This window comes from Equus asinus, chromosome 4 (genome assembly GCF_041296235.1).
Source record: "Equus asinus isolate D_3611 breed Donkey chromosome 4, EquAss-T2T_v2, whole genome shotgun sequence".
NCBI lineage: Eukaryota > Metazoa > Chordata > Mammalia > Perissodactyla > Equidae > Equus > Equus asinus.
The window spans coordinates 132,274,442-132,297,199 of NC_091793.1; the positions used below are offsets into that span (position 1 = coordinate 132,274,442).

The 22,758-nt window shown below is 34.1% G+C and overlaps 1 protein-coding gene across 2 annotated transcripts in view; it reads right to left on the reverse strand.

The window, feature by feature from the left end:
- Nucleotides 1–22,758, reverse strand: part of PGAP1 (post-GPI attachment to proteins inositol deacylase 1) — a 65,306-nt gene that overhangs the window by 12,594 nt on the left and 29,954 nt on the right. Inside the window, exons 9-20 of one of the 2 annotated variants that reach the window (XM_044768525.2) lie at nt 22,675–22,730; nt 21,138–21,221; nt 16,884–16,930; nt 16,450–16,501; nt 12,924–13,001; nt 9,510–9,585; nt 7,428–7,501; nt 7,274–7,325; nt 6,722–6,788; nt 6,150–6,258; nt 4,351–4,389; nt 262–355 (exon numbers count right to left, since the gene is read on the reverse strand). In XM_044768525.2, the coding sequence (XP_044624460.1) occupies nt 262–355; nt 4,351–4,389; nt 6,150–6,258; nt 6,722–6,788; nt 7,274–7,325; nt 7,428–7,501; nt 9,510–9,585; nt 12,924–13,001; nt 16,450–16,501; nt 16,884–16,930; nt 21,138–21,221; nt 22,675–22,730 (828 nt within the window). The remainder of the gene's footprint in view (nt 1–261; nt 356–4,350; nt 4,390–6,149; nt 6,259–6,721; nt 6,789–7,273; nt 7,326–7,427; nt 7,502–9,509; nt 9,586–12,923; nt 13,002–16,449; nt 16,502–16,883; nt 16,931–21,137; nt 21,222–22,674; nt 22,731–22,758) is intronic. The other variant, XM_044768526.2, reaches the window with a different exon arrangement.

Genomic DNA, 22,758 nt, shown 5'->3' on the forward strand with positions numbered 1-22,758 from the left:
TCCTCATCAATGAAACTTCACCTCTTAAGAGGCCTCAGAATAGAGGGAAGAAACTTCAAGCACAAGGGTATAAAATGGAGAAAACAGTAAGGAATTTCTTGAGAATCTCTTAAAACTTAGAGGATCTCCAATCCCTCTAAACTTGAGAGAGAGAGTGTGAATTTTCAAGAAACTGATGTCTCTTTGTTAGCCACATGTGGGATAAAAAGTAGTGATGAAGCATTGAGGAAGGCAGAAGGGAGGGAATAGAAACATTCCTACCTGTTGAGAAAAGAGAGTATAACTGTCCTCCATAGGCAAGAAGGATACTAGATATGACATACGCTGGAAGAGCTCCACCATGAAATCGAACCACCTAGAAAACAGGCAAATGGATGGGAAACTTCTCAGCATTCGTGGTAATGAAATACATGCACTTTCACTTGAAATAAAAAACATCATTCTTCACTTTATACCTTCCCTGAAATGGGCACAAAGATACCTCAAGTAATGGGTATCAAAACTCCAAGTGAAATAAATGCTAAGAACACATAGCTTATTAGAAACATGTTATCTGAGTGTCTCAGGCATTAAAGACAATGCATGATTGTGTAGCATATGCTACTAACTTTCTTACAAGGCACTTTCATGAGCATTTAATATGTCCCAGGCATGACACTAAACATCTCATATGCATTATCTCATGCTCTCCACCAAAAATCCTCTGAGATGGTTCTTATTCCTATTTTACAGAAGAAATCCAGGCACAGGGAGCCCAAGTAACTTGCACAATTAAAAACATAACAGAGAAGCAACTCACTTACTTGTTATCTCTCTCTGTTCTCATCAGTAAAATGGGAGCAGTAATAGTATTTACCTTCCAGGTGGTCTTAACAACCACCTCTAGCAATACCTTAAATATGTTCATTTGCGCAAAAGCATTTAGAATATTAACTTGAAGATGACAAGCCATCAAAAAATATTAGCTGCTATTATTAGGCTTTTATGTCCTTCCCTGTCTTTGGAAATCTTGTGGAATGGGATTTAACTCAGAGCCTAAATTCATAACCATTACGTTAGTGTCTCAAGTCATTGTCCTAGCTGATCCAATCTCTGTAAAAAACACACATGTAACAAAAACAAAGCATTAAGCTCTTCTTTTAATATTAAGTTTCAAAAGGAAGTTTCTTTCTTTCTTTCTTTTTGGTGAGGAAGATTGTTCCTAAGCTAACACCAGTGCCAATCTTGCTCTATTTTGTATGTGGGTCACCACCACAGCATGGTGGACAAGTGGTGTAGGTCTGCGCCTAGGATCCAAACGTACAAACCCGGGTTGCCAAAGTGGAGCATGCCAAACTTAACCACTAGGCCACAGGGTTGGTCCCCAGGAAATTTCCCTTTTTTCTTTTCTTTCTTTGTTTTTTTTGGTGAGGAAGATTGGCCCTGAGCTAACATCTGTTGCCAATCTTCCTGTTTTTGCTTGAGTAAGATTGTTGCTGAGCTAATATCTGCACCAATATTCCTCTTTTTGCTTGAGGAAGATTGCCACTGAGCAAACATCTGTGCCAATCTTCCTCTACTTTATGTGGAACACCACCACAGCGTGACTTGACGAGTGGTGCTAGATCCATGCCCAGGATCCGATCCTGTGAACCCTGGGTCACCGAAGCAGAGCACACAAACTTAACCACTAAACCACTGGGCTGGCCATGGAAATTTCCTTTTTAAAGCATGCTCTCCATTCCACAGAATTTTTTAGAAAACGTACAGACTCCTCTGGAAATCTGATGAAAGTTATGGAAATACATGTTTATATGAAATGCTGTGTAAAATTTCAGGAAGTTCAAGGTCTCCCTGCAGCTCCTCTGTGAATTCCCAGGTTAAAATTGATTAGAAAGACTCAAAAAACTTATAGCCCATAGTCATGATTTATCGTTTACAGCTTTGAGTGAAGGGAGAGGAGTTGAAAGGGAAAAGGTAATTTTTCTACCTATTTCCAAATGACACTCACTGCCTGCTTAATGATGTGCTAGGACATGTACAGCATACCTTAGTTATCAAGAGTATGGAAGGAATGTCAAGCAGCAGAGCAGGCTCAGAGTCAGACTCCAGGGTTTGTTTCCACTACAGCTTTGCCTCTCACTAGCTCTGCGCCCTTGGGGAAGTCACTTCCCCCCTCCTTCTCTCTGCCCTTATGGTAAAATGGAGATAAGCTGCACTTACCTCATGGGGAGTTTGAGGTTTAATGTAGTCATTTGTGTAAAGTATTTGAAATAGTAACTGGCACAAGTAGGTGATCAGAAAATATTAGCTATTATTCTTTTAACCCCCTTCATTGTCCTTAGAAATTTGGTAAGAGATCCTACACAGTCTTCTGAACAAAAATTTCTTGTCAATAAATGAGTGTCATTGTTGTGAGTATTAAGTATTACACTGGGCCACAGACACAGCTGACATAAGATACAACTAAATCAACAGTCATGAACTGGCCTCCAGGGGTCATATTCAAATTGCAGACGCACTTCAGTTGATTTAGTACTTGGCACAGTATTTCCTCACATTTTGAATTAGATGCCCACATTGAAAAATTAAAAGATTTTATCTGAAAATCCAGATTTCCAGTTTCTCTTAAAATCTAAAGATCTGGCAACATTGGACTTCATTCCTACATGGAAATAATTTACTACAGTTTATATAATTCTCTTGAGAAAAGTAACTTGCAGTTTATTTTTTGCCCTCTCTTTCATAACAGTAAACTAAAGAATATGTAAATATATTTTCTTTTCTTTTTCTGAAAACAGTATTAATTTTATGAAAAATATCTAATCAAAGGCTAAAGATTCTCCCCAAGTGGTTTCTCTTTATTCCTCTCCCCAGTCTTCTTTGACTGAATCAGTAACATTGAAAATATGTATTATTTTTAAAAGACAAATAAGATATCCAAGTTCAGTTCATTCTCCTACTGCTTTAAGCCAAATAATTAAACAAATATGAAGGAAGAGCATCTTACATCTTTTTAATAATTTGAGAAGGACTTAATTACTACAAATTCTTCAACATTTAAAAAAGTACCTACCTCTGATCCTGTAACACCCACACATCCTCATTTTCTAGAAAAATTTCCATGTTTAAACAAGAATACTAGTCTGTCTTTTTTTGGTGTATGTATAATTATGCTTGACTATAGAGTATCAAGCTAACTTGACTTTTCTGGTCACTAATCTGAATTATGAGTCCCAGAGATGATATGGATAAGAGAGTATGTCATAATCCTCAGCCCACACCTCTGTGCACAGTAACATGCCTTTTAGACATACTAAAAGTACAACGGCATGAATTCTTTCCCTGTATTCCAGAGATAACTTTTCTTAATAACTGGTACCTTAAAATTTTATAGTATTTATTATAACTATGATACTATTTTCCAATTTATACCTACATTTAATCTTCTCTTTCTAATGTAGCATGAAATTTTTATACATTAATTCCAATGTTCACAACTTTAATAAAAGTCTCAATCTAGTTCTCACCAGGTTGTCGTGAGGATCCAATGACACAAGGCATAAAAAAATTTTCCAATTTAATTTTGATTTGTGAGTTTTATTACAATTATAGAATTAAATGACTTAAATTAGAAAAATTATACCATGCCTGGATTGCAAAACACAATAGACCAAAAAATAAAGTGAAAGTAATAAAAGGTATAATAAAAATATTAGTGAATTTTAAAACTATATAATTTCTCTGACCAATCAATATTATGTACATACATACAGCTTGTACAATTATGCAAATTATAATGTCGAATAATATATTATAGTAGTTCTTGTACTTAATAAATTATTTTTCTAACACTATTTGTCTATGAATTATAGACAGATAACCCCCAAATGAATTTATAAACTATTTCAACATGTTTATCATTTACAAACTGAGCATACACAACATAAAAAGTTCTTTCAAAATGTTCATTTACATGACAGAGCCCACAGATTTTATTGGACTATGAATTATAACATAGTATGCCAACATGAAATCTTAACATGACCTTCATTTAGTCAAAAATATTAACTTGCTGGGAACCAGAGTCAGCTCTCATTTCTAGGAAGTATCAAACATGAAAGTGTCACTGTAAAGCCAGAGGCGGCCAACTATGACCTGTGTGCCAAAAATGGTTTCTAGATTTTACTAAAGTGGAAGAAAGAAGGGAAAAGGAGAAAGAAGCAGCTGTAGCATGGCAGCAGCGGCTAGAGACCATATGTGGTCTGCTAAAATATTTATTATCTGGCTCTTTACAGAAAAGGTTTGCAACCCCTGCCTTATAGTATCTATTCACAAGGCAATAAAGAATCAACGAGGAGTCTCTCTTACCTGTCCAAGTATTTGTGAAAAGGAAGTCTTAACCGTCACCTAGTTTAAGACAACCATTAAAAAAAGGTTATTTTCCCTAAACTCCTCTAGTTCACATTTTATTAAATTGAACACTTCTGCATATCTCTAAGCAATAATCATTAACTTTTTTATAATGACAAACCAAAATAATCATTAACTTTTTTATAATGACAAACCTAAATAATCATTAACTTTTTATAATGACAAACCTAAAGGCACTCAAGATCTTAAAAGAAATCCTCCAAACCACCAATGTTTAATTTGCATCAAGTCTAATTTTCCTGTCCGGTATTTTCCCCATATCCTAAGTCTTTGACAATTGGATGAATGCTATGGTACACGTGGTAAACTTTTACTAACAAGAATATTTGATTAACCAGAATATCTTATTAGCAAATCATGCAAGCTAAAGGAATTTATTGAATGACTGAGTCCAGAAGCTACATATATGTTTGCTAAAAAATTAAGCACAAAGTGATCAACCTACTATATAACCAGTACTTTAAAATCTCAAACCTACAATTGTATAGCACTAAATCGAGTTAAGCTAAACCACTTCTGGGTACATTTCATAAAAATAGATTTCACATAAGACCAGGAACAAACAGAACATATTTAATAAAATTTAAGCCAAAACAGTATTTTTAAAAAAATTCATCATTAATTATCTCTACTATAAATATACCTTTTTGATATTAGGAAGTATGGGAAAAGGAAATAAATATTTCACAGGGAAATTATTAAATGACCATATTTTGTCAAAATATAGACTTTTGAAAATATAAAGTATTTGTAAAAAATGGACATTTTGAGAGTATGCAGTATCTGGAGCCAAATTATTAACACAATTCTTACTATCTCTGTAATATTAGAAATGTGAAGGTACAAGTTAAAAAGCATTGCAGCCCTGGAAAATCCTTCAATGTTAAAACAGAAAGCAAGATATCAAAGCATTAATAAACTCCATAAAATAACTCACAATATTGGTCCAACTGAAACTTGGTTGTAGGAACAGATTCATTTGATCTACCAATCCTAGTTTACCCTAAGAAAGTTAGTTCTAATAAAGAATCCCAATATTTAAGCTTGCTTTAAAGCAGTTGAGTAGAAATAAGATATTTAACATAAATCAGAAACTGTGATGTCTTCACCACTGAAATGAGTACTTCAAACACTTAAATCTGGAATCCTTAGACCGTGGCACGTTCTGATACAGAGAGGGACACTTTCAGTTCACCAATCTATAAGTAAACAAAATATTACTCTCAAGTGTATTTCCCTTATTTCTCTTAGCTCAAAGAGATCTACTGCGATTGTAAAACAAATACAAGAGGCACTAAATTGCACATATTAATGACTAACAGAGCTTAAAATAATTAGTAAAAAGGAAAGAAGATCCTTAAACTTATCTGGTAGGCCTAGAAACAAATATGCATCATGTCGATCACTGAAGTAAAGCCACGTCAGCTGACTTCATTATGTTCTTCAATTTATAGAGGATTGTGGACTTTGGGCTTCCAAATTTAGAAGGGTAAGCTACAGTTTCAATTTTTATTTTATTTCCTATTACTTATTAAGATGTGTACTTTCAACGGCCCAGCTAAGGAAATACTGAGGTAGTACAAATAGGCAAAATGGAGAATATTTAAAGTATTATCAATGTCTATTTCTTATATTTAATGACTTCCACATCATCATATATCTGAGGCTAATATAAGAATATATTTTCAATTTATTCTATAACTAAATCTTAAAGATTAAGCAAACACACAACTTACCTCATACTGACAGTCTGATGATGTGTACATTTTTAATAATGCTACATGGCTATCATTTTCTGGTTGAGCAATATGCAGTTTCAGAGAAATTTCTGTGGAGGACGGTGCCCTGAAAAGATATATATCAATTCTCAAATACAAAATGCTGTGAGATAACCATGGCTAAGTCAATCCTCAGCACAACACAATGAAATAACGTATAGGAAGCTACATGCCAGACACATTATTATGGATGGACACTTTTCCAGTCGCACCACAGCTGCCTGAACACTCCCTCTAGTTAGAGGAGTTGGGGGAGAGGGTGGGAATGGGTTCATGTTTCAAGCAAGTAACGTTTAAATTTTAGATCATTTAAATAAGATTTACATTATCTTATAATGTACTATCTTATCATATATTACCTTATGGGCATAATGCTACCTAAAGGATACCTACATTTTACTAAGAGGCATTTTAATAATTTCACTATGATTTAAATAAAAAAACTATTATTCAAGACGTATTCTTCAATGTAATTATGTAACGTATTATTCAAAAACACCATTTTAAGGTAAATTCTTTCATAGACTTACTGTGCAATGGTTAGTGAATCTTCATAAGACCAGGGAATATGAAGTTTATAGATACTAGTTATTTCTTCTGTGAAAACATAAAAGAAATATGTATTACTAACTTTATATTACACTAAATCTTATATAAGCTACTATAATACCTAACTACACACTCATTTCATAAAAAATAATTAGTAAGAATTATATCACATAATAAGAAATTATGGAGGATTATTAAATAATAATGTTTAATTAGACTTGCAAAAGATATTAGAGCATATGAGAAGTACTAAGAAACTAGAAAAACATTAAACAGCTAAATCTGAATTACTCTATAATAAGCATGACATATAGTATTATTAAAATTTGGATTTTTAAACTGAAACAGAAGATGCTTACTGTTAAGAAGGAGTCTATATTATATTTGTTGGAAATATAAACAGCTTTTATATTATCATATATTTAATTTTAATTCACATAAAATATACGGAAGAATAAATATTATAGGAAATTCAACTGAAGACCTATTGATTCTTCAAACGACAATACTATTTTTCCAGAAAATACGCTTACCTTTGACACTTGAGCACTTGCTTACTACGTTGATTTTAAAAGCTTGGTATATCTAATAGAGTTTGACCACAAAAAGAAAAAAAACAAGAGTTTATTTGGTTGTTTAACTAAAACTAAAGTAAAATCAAATCCTCGTTATAGTCAGGATAATTACCTGTCCAAAGTTCAGGAGCTCTATATTATAGAACAGGCCGCTTGTATTTAATATTACTTTCCTTGATGACAATCCTGTTGAATTAAGAGTACTGTATTACTTAGAATAGTAAAGAACAAACAAAAAAAAGTACTGATTACTTACACAATGTTTAAATAATGCCAATAGATTTTTACTATGAAAAAAGAGTTCACAGGTTTTCGCTTCTGGTATGGAGAAGTAAACTCCTAAAAATCCAATCCTCCTTGAATAAACTCCGAAAAAAACATTTATAAGGATTTTCAATCACAGGTATGTGTTTTAAAAAATAAAGTACATATTCCAATTTCAAAAAGGCATGCTTTCTTGGTAGATCTCTTACTTTACAAGCTTGCTATCTTCAATGAGATGGCAATTCAGAGTTCTCATTTCTGTATTGTTCTGAGTATTTTTCTACTAAAAAAAGCAGTGGGGGTGGGATAAAAAATCTTAAGTTTCTTCTCTCAAGTAACACAGATTCTTTTCATGAACGGAATATAAAACAAAATATTTAAAGGATGAGGAATGCCAAAGGGCACAGGAGCCAACCCAAAAAGAGCTCCCAATATCCAAAGTTGGAACAACTTAAGCAAAAAAATGTAACAATGGTACTGGATTATAACCCAATGAATAAAATAAATATCCAGGAGTCCATACTGACATAAATAAAAATTAAGTAAATAAATAAATGGAGGAGAAGGGACAACTTTCCCTTAGGAAGAATTCCAATAAATACTGAATACCAGTAATAATTGCTTCAGACTAGCACCACTGGATGCTAAATTTAGTGGGTTATTTTGAAGAAAAATAAGATACTTATACATTTTCAAAGTATCTCCCCCAAGATATTTATAAATTACAGAAAGGAAAGGCGCCGGCTCTGTGGCTGAGTGGTTAAGTTCACACGCTCTGCCGCGGCGGCCCTGGGTTTCACCAGTTCGGATCCTGGGCACGGACATGGCACCACTCATCAGGCCATGCTGAGGTGGCAGCCCATGTACCACAACTAGAAGGACCCACAACTAAAATATACAACTATGCAGTGGGGGGATTTGGGGAGAAAAAGCAGAAAAAACAAACAGAAGATTGGCAACAGTTGTTAGCTCAGGTGCCAATCTTTAAGGAAAAAAAAGGAAAGCCGTAACTTTATAGTGGAGAAACCTGGCAGACCCCACCTTAACCAAGTAATTAAGGTTAACAGTACCAGTAATTAGACTTAGTGACATCATGCATCCTCTGATACGCTGCACTGAGAAGTACATATCGCTTCTATGACAGCCTTGCCAAAAATGCATAACCTCAATCTAATCATAAGAAAACATTAGACAAATCCAAATAGAGGGGTATTCTACAAAACAACTGGTCAGTACTCTCCAAAGGTGTCAAAGCTATGGTGACAAGGAAAGACAGGAGCTATCAGAGATCAGAGGAGACTGAATACAACATAGGAACCAGGGTAAGACCACTGGTGAAAAACCAATGGAAAGTAAACAAAGCCTGCAGTTTAGTTAACAGTATTGTACCAATGCTAATTTCTTAGTTTTGATAATTGCATTGTTTATGTTAAGGTGAGTTAAGGACATATGGGAACTTCGTACTCTTTCTGTAATTTTTCTGTAAGTCTAAAATTATTTCAAAATAAAATTTAAAGGAATATTTAGTTATGTGTATTTTACCAGAATAAAAAAAATTTAGAGAAATTTTCATACCTTCATAGGTCAGACAGAAATTTATACTTTATAATAAACCTTTTATAAAAAGGGCCAATATGTGTTATAAATTCACATGAGAACACACACACACAAACACGATTACCCGCAAATGTATGTGATCACGGAGAAACGCCTTTTAAAGTTCACTCCAGAAGATGACTGCTGGTCCAGTATTAAATAAGAACCTAATCACTGAACCACATCATACGGTTATTCTAAGAACTACACTTGAAATACACAACAATATTTAATGTTACAAGGCTCTGCTTTATTATGACTACCTAGCAAAATAAATCAGTACTGGGCTAAAAATAAAAGCCATTCTTAAGATTTTCAAAATCAAAGTACCTACCAAAGGAAAACAGATGAGTTACAGGCAGCTGTATGGATCTCGTCTCTTTTTTAAAGAATTCGCAATCTACAACAAACTGAAATATAAAACATTAATTTATTAGGGAAAAATAAAATTAACATCATAGTAAAATATCTTCACTTGATGTTTGAGTGGAAAATAAAAGTGTATAAACTTCTGTTTTGGAGAAGGTATTATCTATCACACTAACTCTGGCTATATTTAGATGGCAAGAATTCCTCAAGGAGAGATGCTAGGCTGAAAAATTTTGATGAATGAGCTTAATTTAATTTAATAGATAAATTATTATAAAGTCATTTCTATAACAACAGATTAGTATAACAAAGTTTTCTTGTAGTTTCAGGTGTTTATAGAATAGGGACCTTAACGGATGGAACAAAGCATTAAGAGCCAAGGTTAACTCAAAATTAACTAGAGAATATACCTTTAGAGAATTTATCTCTGAATACCTCAACAGTCAAAAGGAAACGTGATTTTGCTACTTTTTTTTAAATCCCACATTTACTATGTATCTACAGTCTAATTAGACTACAAAAGGCTTTTGGAGACATACTGCTTTCATCTGCAGATGGCTATGTTATTTGTATAAGATTATTTCAGGCTAAACAGTGTTTACAGTAAACAGAAAAAAGGTATACTATTAACTATGAAGCAAGAAAAAGAAATGCTATCTTAAGAAATGCTTTCTCAACAAAAGTAAAACTAAAATAAGACATCTGCATCATTACAATTTGTTGTAACAACATTTTTTTCTAATAGTACTTCCTACAAAGGCATAAGGAACTCTGCTCTCAACTGTCTGCACTGAGAATGGTTTTATTAAAATAATCTCCACAATGCAACCGAACTACTTTGATCTACAGGAGCTGAAGAAGAAATTAATCTGATGCCTAACTGTAGCTAGCAAGTAGTTTGCTGTCTACAGAAAGCAGAAAGCCAGCAGGGTCTATCCTAGGCTTTTCCAATAACTACACCTTGGGTTGTGTTTGAAGCAGAGTTATTTTGCTTGCCTCTTGGGTGGATTTTTTTATTGCTTTTGAAAGTGAAAAACAGATGAGGAAAAATGCTATTACACTGTAGCACATACATGAGGGAATAAAAGGAAAATCTTGATAAGGGGCTTTGCCTTTGTTTCTCCCTCTTTACTTATGAGGCAAAGAACACTGTCCGATATTTTCATTATAGAAAATAGCTGTTACAAGATTAGAGCAATCATTTACTGAACAGGATTATTCATTATATTTTTACAAAGCATTTTTGGGTGAGACACTGAGACAGGGAAGCAGTTTTAAATCGCTTTGTACAGGTATTTAAAATAATATAATTTTTATTATTGTTTTACAAATTTGATTATTCCTTTTATGGAATAAACTCCTAACCAAGAAAGAAAATTCAAAGGTCTGTGCCTGAAACATCCAAGATAAGTACATTTCTAATGGATTTTATTATTTTGTTTTCTGTCATCAAAAAATGCAGATAATTCCATATTTGCATTTCAAAAAATATATTATCAGTTGACTCAAAACATTTTAAAACTGCCTATTTAAATATATGTATCCTTCTGATGGTGGGTTACGAGACGTAGAAATCATGGAAGGCCTAAACTAACATCCTTGGGAGATTGGGTGTGCAACAGTAGTCAGCAGTGTTACCTTCCAAAGAGTATTATGACGTATTACGTGTTTACAGGGCTGCTAAGACTGGCTATTTGCGAAAGGCTCAGTAATTTCTTGGAATAATCAAAAAGGGCCTTTCCAAGTTTGGGCAGGATGTTAATTCATTCAAAACCAACTTACCTGACAGAAAAACCCTTAAAGAGAGCTTTAGTATTGAAGATGCTGAATTACCTCTCACTTGAGCTAAGCAAAACAAAACAATGAATCCATTATAAGGGACTTGTGAGACTCGATCTTTGAGATGACTCCCAGCTACATCCCCCTTTTCCTTTTCCTTTTAAATTTTCCTAGTAATTATGGCCCCAAATTTCATCAACTTTCTCACTCAAGAATCTTTTTTTTAAGTATTTATGCAGTAGTCACTAAAGGTTGAAGATGCAAAGTAGAATAAAACCTATCTGGTCCTTACTCTTAAAGAATTCACAATATGGCGATGGCAACAGACATAAACATACAAATTATAATTCAGGTAATAAATTCCTCAAAGAAGTTATAAACAAAGTATCACGGGAGTAAGAGGTTACTGAGGAGCTTGGAAAAGGAAAACAGAGGACACGTAGGCTAGATCTTGAAGGATAAATTTGTCGGGTGAAACGTGGAAAGGGGAGTAGAGGGTCTTTTACCTCCATCCTCTTCCTTTTCCCCCACTTCTTTCAAAAATCACTGTGCTTTTATTCCTACTCCCACTTCCCTAGTACAAGCCCTCATAACCCCTTAGGAGGTGCCCAGTCTCCTACACCATAAAAAGATTCATCTTCCTAAATAGCTCTGATTCCATGACTACTATGGTGAAAAATCTTTCAGCTCCCTACTGACTCCTGAATCTTCCAATCAAGGCCCTCCACATTGTGGCTGTGATCCACTTTTTCTAGACTTTTCTTCTCCTACTATTCTACACATAGGGGGCATCTTTTTAAAATTACTATTTACTTATTCACTGTTTTCCAAAGACCCCCCCATACTTTCACACTTCCATGCTTGGATCTCACTGTTTCTTTGTCTCGACAACGCTGTTCGTTACAACTTTCTGCAATGATGTTACTATTGAGCATCTGGAATGAGGCTAGTACAATTAAGATACTGAATTTTTAATTTTATTTAATTTTAATTAATTTTAATAGCCACACATGCTGGTAGCTCTGACATTTGACAGCATAGGTCTAGGATGCTCATTCTACCTATAAACACCCTAACTATTCTCTAAGGTAATTTCAAATATTACTTTGTAATAAAAAAGCTTTTCTGGATTCCATCAATCAGAGATACTTCCCTGTTTCACATTTTTCATGTATTTGCTATATTCTGATTTGCATTATATATTTTGGGGTATCTCTTTTATTCTCACTCTCCTCCCTGCTTCCAAATATATTTCTCTCTCCCTACCTGACAGTATGTAACTTTTTGAGAAAAGGGTTCGTGTCCTCCTCATTTGTGTGCCTCCAGAGTCTTGCACATAAAAGTATACTCAAAAATTAATAGGTTTTGAAAGACCGATAAAGTAGAAATAGCTCCCACTTGGAATAAACAGACTCAGGTTTATTCTGCTTAGTTCAAGTTAGAGTATGATCCTAATGATTTAACAATCTTAGGTGGATCACCAAACTGGCCATTGTTTTAGATAAGCCCTATGCTGAAGAATTCATCAAAAAATAACTTACATATTTAGCATGAGTATCCCCAAAACATTCTGATAACAACCATTTAATCCATTTGTTACCTTACTTCCATGAATAGATGGTACATAAACAACAAGATGAGACAAAGATGGATAGTCTTGAAGTCTTAACGTCAGAGACTAAAAAAAGATGAAAATAAAAAAATGATATTTCTTAGAGTATATAAAGCTTAAAGTATGTTAAAAGAAAGATAAATTATAAACATTTACTTCTTACTTAAGAAGTTACTAAAAAATTAAATTTCAAACTTTATATTCAGTAGTTCATAAAATGCCCATGTTTACATTTTCAGGTCAATTAATCAGGTCAATTAATTTGCTGAAAGTCAAATTCCTAATATTATATAAATACGGACTGCCAAAAAAGTTCCCTAAAATGTATCCCTACTTGTAAAACAAATGATATTTAACACTTTTTACAGAATTATTTTCAGACTCGGTGTCTTTTATAAACCTGTCTGTTTCATATAATGTTATAGGATGATTTCTACATTTATCTTGGTAGTATATGACCAAGAACATGCAATGGTTGAAGAATAAATGGATGCTAAATATGATGGAAGAGCTGTAACTTAATCTCAAATGACTCTGATCTAGCCCAAGGAGTAAAGAGTTGCTGGCTAATGATGTCTATGAATATCACCCTCTGGAACTTATTCAGCAAATGACATGAAGACACAATAAAGCTTATGATGCACCTCACCAGACGAACATCTATTTTCTTCTAAAAATTAAGACCAGATCCTATAGTCCACACTTTGAGAAATGAGTAGATACGAGACTGGTCTATGAATGAAAAGCCAAGCCACCAAATACAGCTTTTAAGTCCAGTTTTTTCTGGAAGTAGATGTGGGAGTGGAAGTAGTTACGTGTTGTAACACTTTGTACGCATTAAGAAATCTCTGCAGACACTTAACTTTCCTCTTTGTTCTTCAGAAACACCCAAGTGGGCAAGCTGGACAGAGGTGCGGATGCTAGAGAACTGTTAACGAGAGGCCCTCTAACACCTGGACCAGATTCCCCTGGGAGAGCTTGTTAAACTCCTGGGCTGCACTTCAACTTACTCAGTGAAGTCTCCGAAACAGAATTCTATGTTCTAATGTAAATTAAGGGAGCTTAAAGGGGCCACACAAACAACAGCTACAGGCAACTGAGATCAACCAGACAGATGGTAGATAGTGTGAAAGACAAATTAACTAGAAAGAACCATGGTTACTCTGTGTACCTATCCACTCTAATAGCTTTTGTTATTTATTCTCAAGAATAATTTTTGTCTCGAGAATTTTTTTTAGGATCAGAATACTTTAAAAAGATATCAGTGTCAAAATACATTTCCTTATAAAGTTAAGTTCCCATATAGTTATAACGTCAGTGGGCATTTGACAATATAACAATATTCATGAAATCATTACATGGACAGGTAAGGCTAATACTGAAGTTTGGGAATTTTTCAGAGTTTAGTAAAACTGCAAAGGTAAAATGCCCTTTTATGCCGAGGCCACAAACACAGGAAATCAAACATCAGCGGTCAGATGTCAGAAACCCTTCACGTTCTGCTGTGATGGTGCTAAAGTATGATTTAGACAAAATAGTGACTAGGTAATTTTTCTCATATAACTTAGATTTCTTATGAAAGTTAATTTTTGTTTGTTTGTTTTTAGTAGTAAGTCCATTGGGCTTACCAAATTCTTGGCCTGCTGTGCTTTGTGTGTGTTTTTAGAAACCTCTTCATCGTAACCATGACAGAAAAGTTCCATGTGACTGGTATTAAAAACTAAATTCAATTTTTACAAGTGCTTGGCTGGAGGCATTCATTTATCTATTAACAGTTCAGTCAATAGAGATGCCAAAAATGATATGATTCTCATCTGACATTACTTTTGTTGAGATGATATAAATATGAATAAAATCTGCAAGTTTTTTACTTTAACCTTTCCTACCCCTTCAACTTCATGGCAAAATAATTTTGTGCTTTTTATAAACGCATAACACATATTATATATATAATTTTGATTTTCATTATAATAGAAAAGTTTATTTACATTTAATAATTACAATCCTCTTCAACCAAGAACAGCTAAGATTGCAGAATATTATAATCCTTGTTTTCTAACTTCTCTCTTCCATTTTCCCCCCTAAATTCCAGTAGGCTTTTAACGCTGCCTGGCAATCTACTAGCATTCACTGTAAAAAGGAAGCAGCTGGAATAGCTTGTTCTCTTGCTGTTCAGCCAGCTATTTCTTACATTAAGAACAAACAAAACAGGTGCCTAGTATTGGATGAATACATTGTTTAATCCTCGAGACTAAAAAATATACAAGGATTCTATGATTTAAGAAGTAATTTTTAAAAATAGGAGCAAAGTCAAATTGTATCAAGTTTTTAATCATTTATTTCTTCCTAACTCTTAGAGATTGAACAGGATATCCAAGCTGGAAATTCAAGAAAATATTTAATATATCTTATGAATGATTGATCAGTAAGTATATCCTGATACTTTTGTTTGTTTTGCTCCTGCCTAGAAGGTTAGGACAGAATCAGTGAAAGACTTTAAAGATATTCTTATAAGTCAAATCACTTCCCTATGATATTCGTCTCATAAACACAAAGCCACATGAATGAATACGCACAAAGACTGACCAAGGTGACAGAAAAGTAACTGCAACCATTCCAAAGTCAAGTGTAAGTGACTTACAATTACTCATCCTGTCATAATTCCTCTCTGTTGGTATAGTACAGAGTTGACTATGAATACAGATAAATAAACATCCATGAGCACAAATAACTGAATTGGAGCGGGAGATGACTGGGACCAACCAGATGACTTCAAGTCTATGAGACCAGTACTCATTAGGAAAATATATTTTATTTTTAAAGTACAGATTTACTTGAAGACTAAAAACTATCAATCCTGGCATAAGATTACGAGTTATAAACACAATTTGGAAATTAGAAGAGATATTTTTATCAAATTTTAGAATTGTTTTATTTTCTCAACAATAGATTTTGAGAGTTTGCAAATTAGCCTTTTTGTATAAAGACTTGCTGATCTACTAGAGTCCCTTTACGAAATCACTAACAATTATTAAATAAATCCTGTGGAGTACTAGCTAAAGTAGATAGTTATCCAAGTGCTTGACCACAAAGTGGTGTTGAAGCTGATCTGCAAAATTACTTTGTGTCTCTTTGAGATGCTCACTTCCCTACTGTAGGTCCTCTCCCAAAATGAATTCTGAGTATACTACTCAGCTTATATTTTAAGACAGATCGTTCCAAACATACCCTCAAAATGAATTAAAAAATTTATCTAGCTCTTGTTATGATACTATAACATATAGGTTTAATTTTACTTAGAGGATTAATATAGTTTTTTACCTCTGAAAGCCAAAAAGAAAAAAATTCATGTTATTCTCCATTAAATTTCTAGAGAAAATATTTCTAAAATATCTCTTAGTAAATCTTAAGTTTATTTAATACCAAGATGAACTAATAAAAGAACATATTCTAAAATGCCTATAGGCTCAAGCGTTTTTCCACCTGCATAAAAAATTCTAAAGCCATAATTTACCTTAATTGTTGGCAGTAGTTCAGCTTTCCATGATAGATCAACTCCTTGCCGGCTTTGAAATAAACATGAAAATAGAATTAAAGGACAAAAATATAAAGTATTGTAAATTATAAGTAAGCTTCAGAGGAAAAAGAAACCATGTACAGACCCTTCAGAGAGCGTTCTAATGAACTGAAGTCTAAATCAATATACTTTATCCACATAGTCCCTTTGGGAACAAAAAATTTTTTTTCCTAGCAACAAACTATTCCAATGTTTACAAAAAGTACTGGTATGTTCATTTCCTTTAATTTTCATTTTAAAATAAATATAATTTAGTATAGCAGCAAAATTAGCTTAGGAATGTATAAAACTATTCTAAAAGTGTGATTTGTGAGGACTGTTTATGTTGAGAAAAATGAACAATGAAAAGGCCTTAGGTTCAAAGGACTTACCACATAGACGTGCTGTTTATGCAGCCAAAAATCCAACTATTTGTATCCTGTTGATTAATAACACAAAACAAAGCACACAAATATTGTAGAAAATAATTATATAAAATAGGCATCTTCAACATTTTACTCTTATACGACAGGGTCAGTGGGCACAATGAAAACACAAAATAGCAACTTGTTATTTGAAAATGTATCCAAGGAGTTCTGAAAAATCAAAGAGATCAAAGGTAAGCAAAGAAGTCTAATGTGAACATAGGTAAGCAAGTAACCCAGAGCAGCAGTGTGAGGAGGAGGGACCTGATGGGTGTCACTTCACAGCATACTGCCTAAGCATTTCCAGAGTTTGAAATAACACTTTCAGAGTTCAGCAGTTATGTAGTAAGCAACCCATATTTTAACAAAAATAGAAGAACGAACAACTAGAGGTGGACTTTTATACAAACAGTAAACAATCTAGAGCCAAGTAATAAAAAATAACAATTAATCAAAATAAAGCCTTTTAGTTTACCATTTGAGTTCTAATTTGATTACCAAGCAGATAACTTCTATGCAACTGAGAATGTGTGTGTATTGAAGCATAATTCCAAGGGCTAAAGATGAAGCTAGCTACTTATTTATCAGTGCAGCACGGGAATGCTAGAGATGGTTGTGATATTTTAACAATACTATAAATTTAGCTTCAGTCATTTAGGAGCAGTATAACCTAACAACTTCACTCCAACTTTTAAGGAAGTAGTGAGAGCAATACCCCATGATCTGATGATCCAACTACTGAAACCCTACCAGGGCATAAGAGGATCGGAAACACTGCTCAGATAGCTACATAAACTTGTCCTTAGTATACAGTAGGACAATAAAAGAATCAATCCTTTCATTCAACTGATATTTATAAAGTCTATTCCAGGGCCACGGAATTATGCTAAGCCCTCAAGGAAAATCATGAATCAGGCGGAAATAGTCTCTGCCTTCATGGAGCTTAAATAAAATTTTAAGACATTTTTCAAGAACACAGAAAAGAAAGCTGAGAAGAAACAAACAAAAAACAATGTGGTCTTTCCTCTGCTCTTCACTGCTGGCGAAATACTTGTGAGACTTTGGTATCAGTTGCCTTTGCTTCCCAAAACAATGGGGCATTATAAAGCAAGGCAACAGAACAGATCTGCACAGCCTAGACAAAGAACCAGCAGCCTCTCAAGATCCAACCCACTTTTGTAATGGGTTATTGAAGCTACTAAGGGAGCCTATCGTCAAAGATAGCCCTTATTATGAAAACTGCCAATATTCCACACTACTTACTTCGGTGTACAGGGAATTCTGACTAATTCATCAACAGATTGAATAAAGTATTATTCAAGCCCACCCTAAAACATTGTGCTGATATAACCTAGAAGGTGTAAAAAGAACAATTTCAGTTCATCTGGTAAACACCCCTAACACAACTAATTACAAAAATTGTATTGAAAATCTTTTTAAAAAGTCACTCAGGAATTGCCAACTCATTCCTGAACTACAGAGAAAAGAAAATTCTACTTGATCATAAAATTTATAGATCTAAAACAAAAATCTGTCTAAGTGAAAAATGATGCCCTTGATAGCTGCTAAAATCTTTAGGTAAAAGATTGATTAGGAATCTTATAATGGCTAGATCATGCTGATACCACCTGACCTCACTGGTAAGTCTTTATGTCTCTGAAAGTGGGACAACCAGATATTACATACTTCCTGATGAGATAAGTACACAGCTCTACTTATAAAACATTCCTACCACAAAAAACGAATCTGAATCTAATCAAGATTCTAGATCTAAATACCAGTTTACAGAAAACATGAGGGATAGAAATACATGCTAAAGATTCAACAACACCACAATCAGCTAAACACAGAATGTGGGAAATTCTATAGAACATATAACTCACTGTCTTGAACAAATGAACGGCCTGGGGAAAGGAAGAGAGGGCTGTTATAAAAGAGATTTAAGATCCATGCAGCGGATGCAGATGCATGTGTGTGCACTGCGGATTCTGATTCAGATAAGCTAACGTAAAATTTAATCCAACAGAGGAAAACTGAACCGGATACTACCTGATATTAAGGAAATAGTAATTTTGTTGGATAAAATAACGGTATTATGGGAATGTGTATAATTCTTATCTGTTAAAAAATATTGAAGTATTTATGGATGAAATAATAAAATGCCTAGAATTTGCTTTAAAAATGCTTCAGTCAAAAAAAAAAGGAAGGGATAAATGAAGTAAGAATGGCAGAATGTTGATAACGGTTAAAGCTGTGTGATGGTTACGTGAGAACTCATTATTGTATTTTCTCTCTACTTTTATATGTTTGAAAACTTCTATAATAAAAATTGAAAAGATTTTAAAAAATTCACCACATGATCTTATGCTAATTAATACCCATGGACCTTAACTACAGAAAACAGATCCTCCAATAAGCCAAATGGATAATTTGCACTTTGGCAAGGATTTTTCTCAATATAATACTGACATCATGACTTGAAATTTAGTATTGAGTATGGATATTTTAAGCCATAACTCTCAGGGCCAGATTCTCTTGGGATAAATTACCCATCTAGATTTTAGGCTGAGAGATGCTAGTCTTTGTGAGAGATGCAAAACTCTACTAATTTCACTAAAATCAGTATTCATCAGCACCTAGTCCACTACGCCTGCCTATTATCCTTTCTCAAGACTTTGGGGGGCTGGCCTGGTGGCGCAGCTGTTAAGTTCCTGCGTTCTGCTTCAGCGAACTGGGGTTCACCAGCTCAGATCCCAGGTGCAGATCTATGCACTCCGTGTAAAGCCATGCTGTGGCAGGTGTCCCACATATAAAGTAGAGGAAGATGGGCACGGATGTTAGCTCAGGGTCAGTCTTCCTCAGCAAAAGAGGAGGACTGGTGGCAGATGTTAGCTCAGGGCTAATCTTCCTCAGAAGAAAAAAAACCCAACTTTGGTACATATCAAATGGCAGCATCTACCATGTATCTAAGAGATACATTAGATCCTAGTTCTAAAAAATAGAAATAACCCTAAAAAAGGGAGAAGGAGGAACTCAAACTATGAAAGATGCAAAAATAAAGTGAAGAATCCTGGGGCATGCCAAAAACAAATCAGAACAGAGAGAAAAGAACCCAAATTGGGAAACAAATTCCTGAAAGTAAGAAATGTTGATAAGTGATTAAAATATTATTTAAACATTTTTTTTAAAGATTTTATTTTTCCTTTTTTCTCCCCAAAGCCTCCTGGTCCATAGTTGTATATTTTCAGTTGTGGGTCCTTCTAGTTGTGGCATGTGGGATGCTGCCTCAGCATGGCTTGATAAGCGGTGCCATGTCTGTGCCCAGGATCCAAATTGGTGAAACCCTGGGCCGCTGAAGCAGAGTGTGTGAACTTAACGACTCGGCCACGGGGCCGGCCCCCTATTTAAACATTCTTAATTAACAAAAGTATGCAACAGCACCTAACATTTTTTACAATGCCTAGCACAGTAGGTACTCATTAAAAAATACACAAACAAAATCATCACTCTGATGCTGTAAGTAGAAATAACGATAACAGTTACTAAACTATTCTAGAGAATATTTGGTATAAAAGTACTAGAAATTTTAGTATGAAAGCCAACGGAAAAACAGGATTTACTTTATAAAATTCCTACAGAATATAGCTTTGCTTAAATATATCTATTCTTTAAAGTACTAATAGAACTTTAGAAGTAAAGTAGCTTTGAATTGAATTCCTTCATCCTAAACATAGTTAAACTAAGGTAGAGGGGCTGGCCCCGTGGCCGAGTGGTTAAGTTCGCGCGCTCCGCTGCAGGCGACCCAGTGTTTCGTTGGTTCGAATCCTGGGCGCGGACATGGCACTGCTCATCAAACCACGCTGAGGCAGCGTCCCACATGCCACAACTAGGTGGACCCACAACAAAGAATATACAACTATGTAACGGCGGGGGGCTTTGGGGAGAAAAAGGAAAAAAATAAAATCTTTAAAAAAAAAAAAAAAAAAACCAAGGTAGAAAGACAGGGCGGAAGACCTCAACTAGAGCCAAAGGTGTAATTTAATAGTGTATTATTAGTTATGGAAAACATTTTGATTAATACTTTTCAATCAAATATTTTTCAACTAATTAGATTTAATAATAGTTATAGCTAAAGATGAGATCTACTAGATATTAGTTGAATGTGAAAACTGAACAATAGTTACCCTTTTAAATTGACATAAAATATATGAATTAGCTTACCAGCATGGTGCTCTGACAATAAACATGAGTGTAGATTTTTCTATGATTTGCAAGAGGAAATGTAAAATAGATCTTATCAGACTCCTAAAAAAAAGAGGGAAAACACAACACAACTATCATAAGAGTGGATAATTTCATCATTCAAAAATCCAGATGAAGTAATGAATAAGTGTCCTAATTTTATGATTCTTGGTGTTGTTGAGAACCAATATTCCGGGAATGGGAAGAAGATCCAGATGTAAGGCAGAGAGATCAAGTATAAACCATGTAGTCCTGAATGTGTCACAGAACTATGAGTGTGAATGAATTTATTTTGCTTTGGTTTGGTTTTTGACCTCACAGTCAAGATAAAATACATTCCTTAGCTCTGTCCACTGAAAAGGCCTAGAGATGCTAACCCATTAGACATAAACATTTCTAGTGCCCAAATTATGGTTTTTAGACATCATTTCCCAAATAATAGAAAGAGCTCCTTATAGGAAAAGCTGATGCAAGGACTGGGGCAGGAAATTTACAAAATGAGCTGAAATATCTTCTCACACTAGACAGTGAGGAAACTATCAAAGACAGCTAAAGAGCAGCTATATCAAAAAGATTCAGGAGCCTAACTTGAAATGGCTTCCATGGGTCAAAGATAAACAATTTTAATATCAACTTTAGTATCAAAGGTAGAACACTTTTAGTATTTTAGTTCAGATGGAAATACAAATACGTTTAAATCTATAAGTTCATAATAATACCGCACAAAAATAACCCTAAAACTTCTTACAGTCACTGATGGAGGACATTTGTGAGCCGACTTACTATTCTGAAAACCAGAAAATATGAGACCCAAAGATCCAAGCAATTGTCATTTTTTTCTTCATGATTTGTTCCACTTTTGATAAATTTAGCAGATGAGAAATTTTTCTATATAGTGTTCCCGTTAATATGAAGAAGGAATAATCAAATTACAGTATCATCATTTTTGCATCCCCTTAAATGAGTTAATGACTTCAGGCATTCTTCATCAATAGCTGCTAACAACATAAAAAGAGAGCCAGTCCAGCAAAACTAAAAACCTGAATCTGATCAAGTGTCTAGATCCAACTACCGAGTCACAGGAAAGCAGGCAAATGAATACGCTGAATGATACTACAGGAATGCAATCAGCAAAATCAAGACTTTGAAACTCTTCGGGACAAATGACTTGTATTTTTCAACAAATAAACTGCAAGGAATAAAAAGGAGGGGAGGAAGCATTAGAGATTAAAAGAGGGATGAGAGACATCAACAAATAACAACCTGTGGACCTTGTTTGTATGTTGATTTAAACAAACAAATTGAAAAACAAAGAAACAACAAAAATTTGACAGTTATGATAAAACTGGAAAATTGAACACTGACTAGATATTTATTATTAAGGAATTATTATTAAATTGTTTTAATGTGGGAAAAACGATATGTGGTTATCTTTTTTAGAGTCTTTAACTTTCAAAGATAAATACTACAGTTTTTTTTTTTTTTAAGTAAAAAAACCTACTGGTGGTCTACTTACGTTGTAAGCCACATACGTCCATTTGGACACTTTTACTGGAACCCACATAGATGTTCCTAAAGTAAAAAAAAATTGATTTGCTTG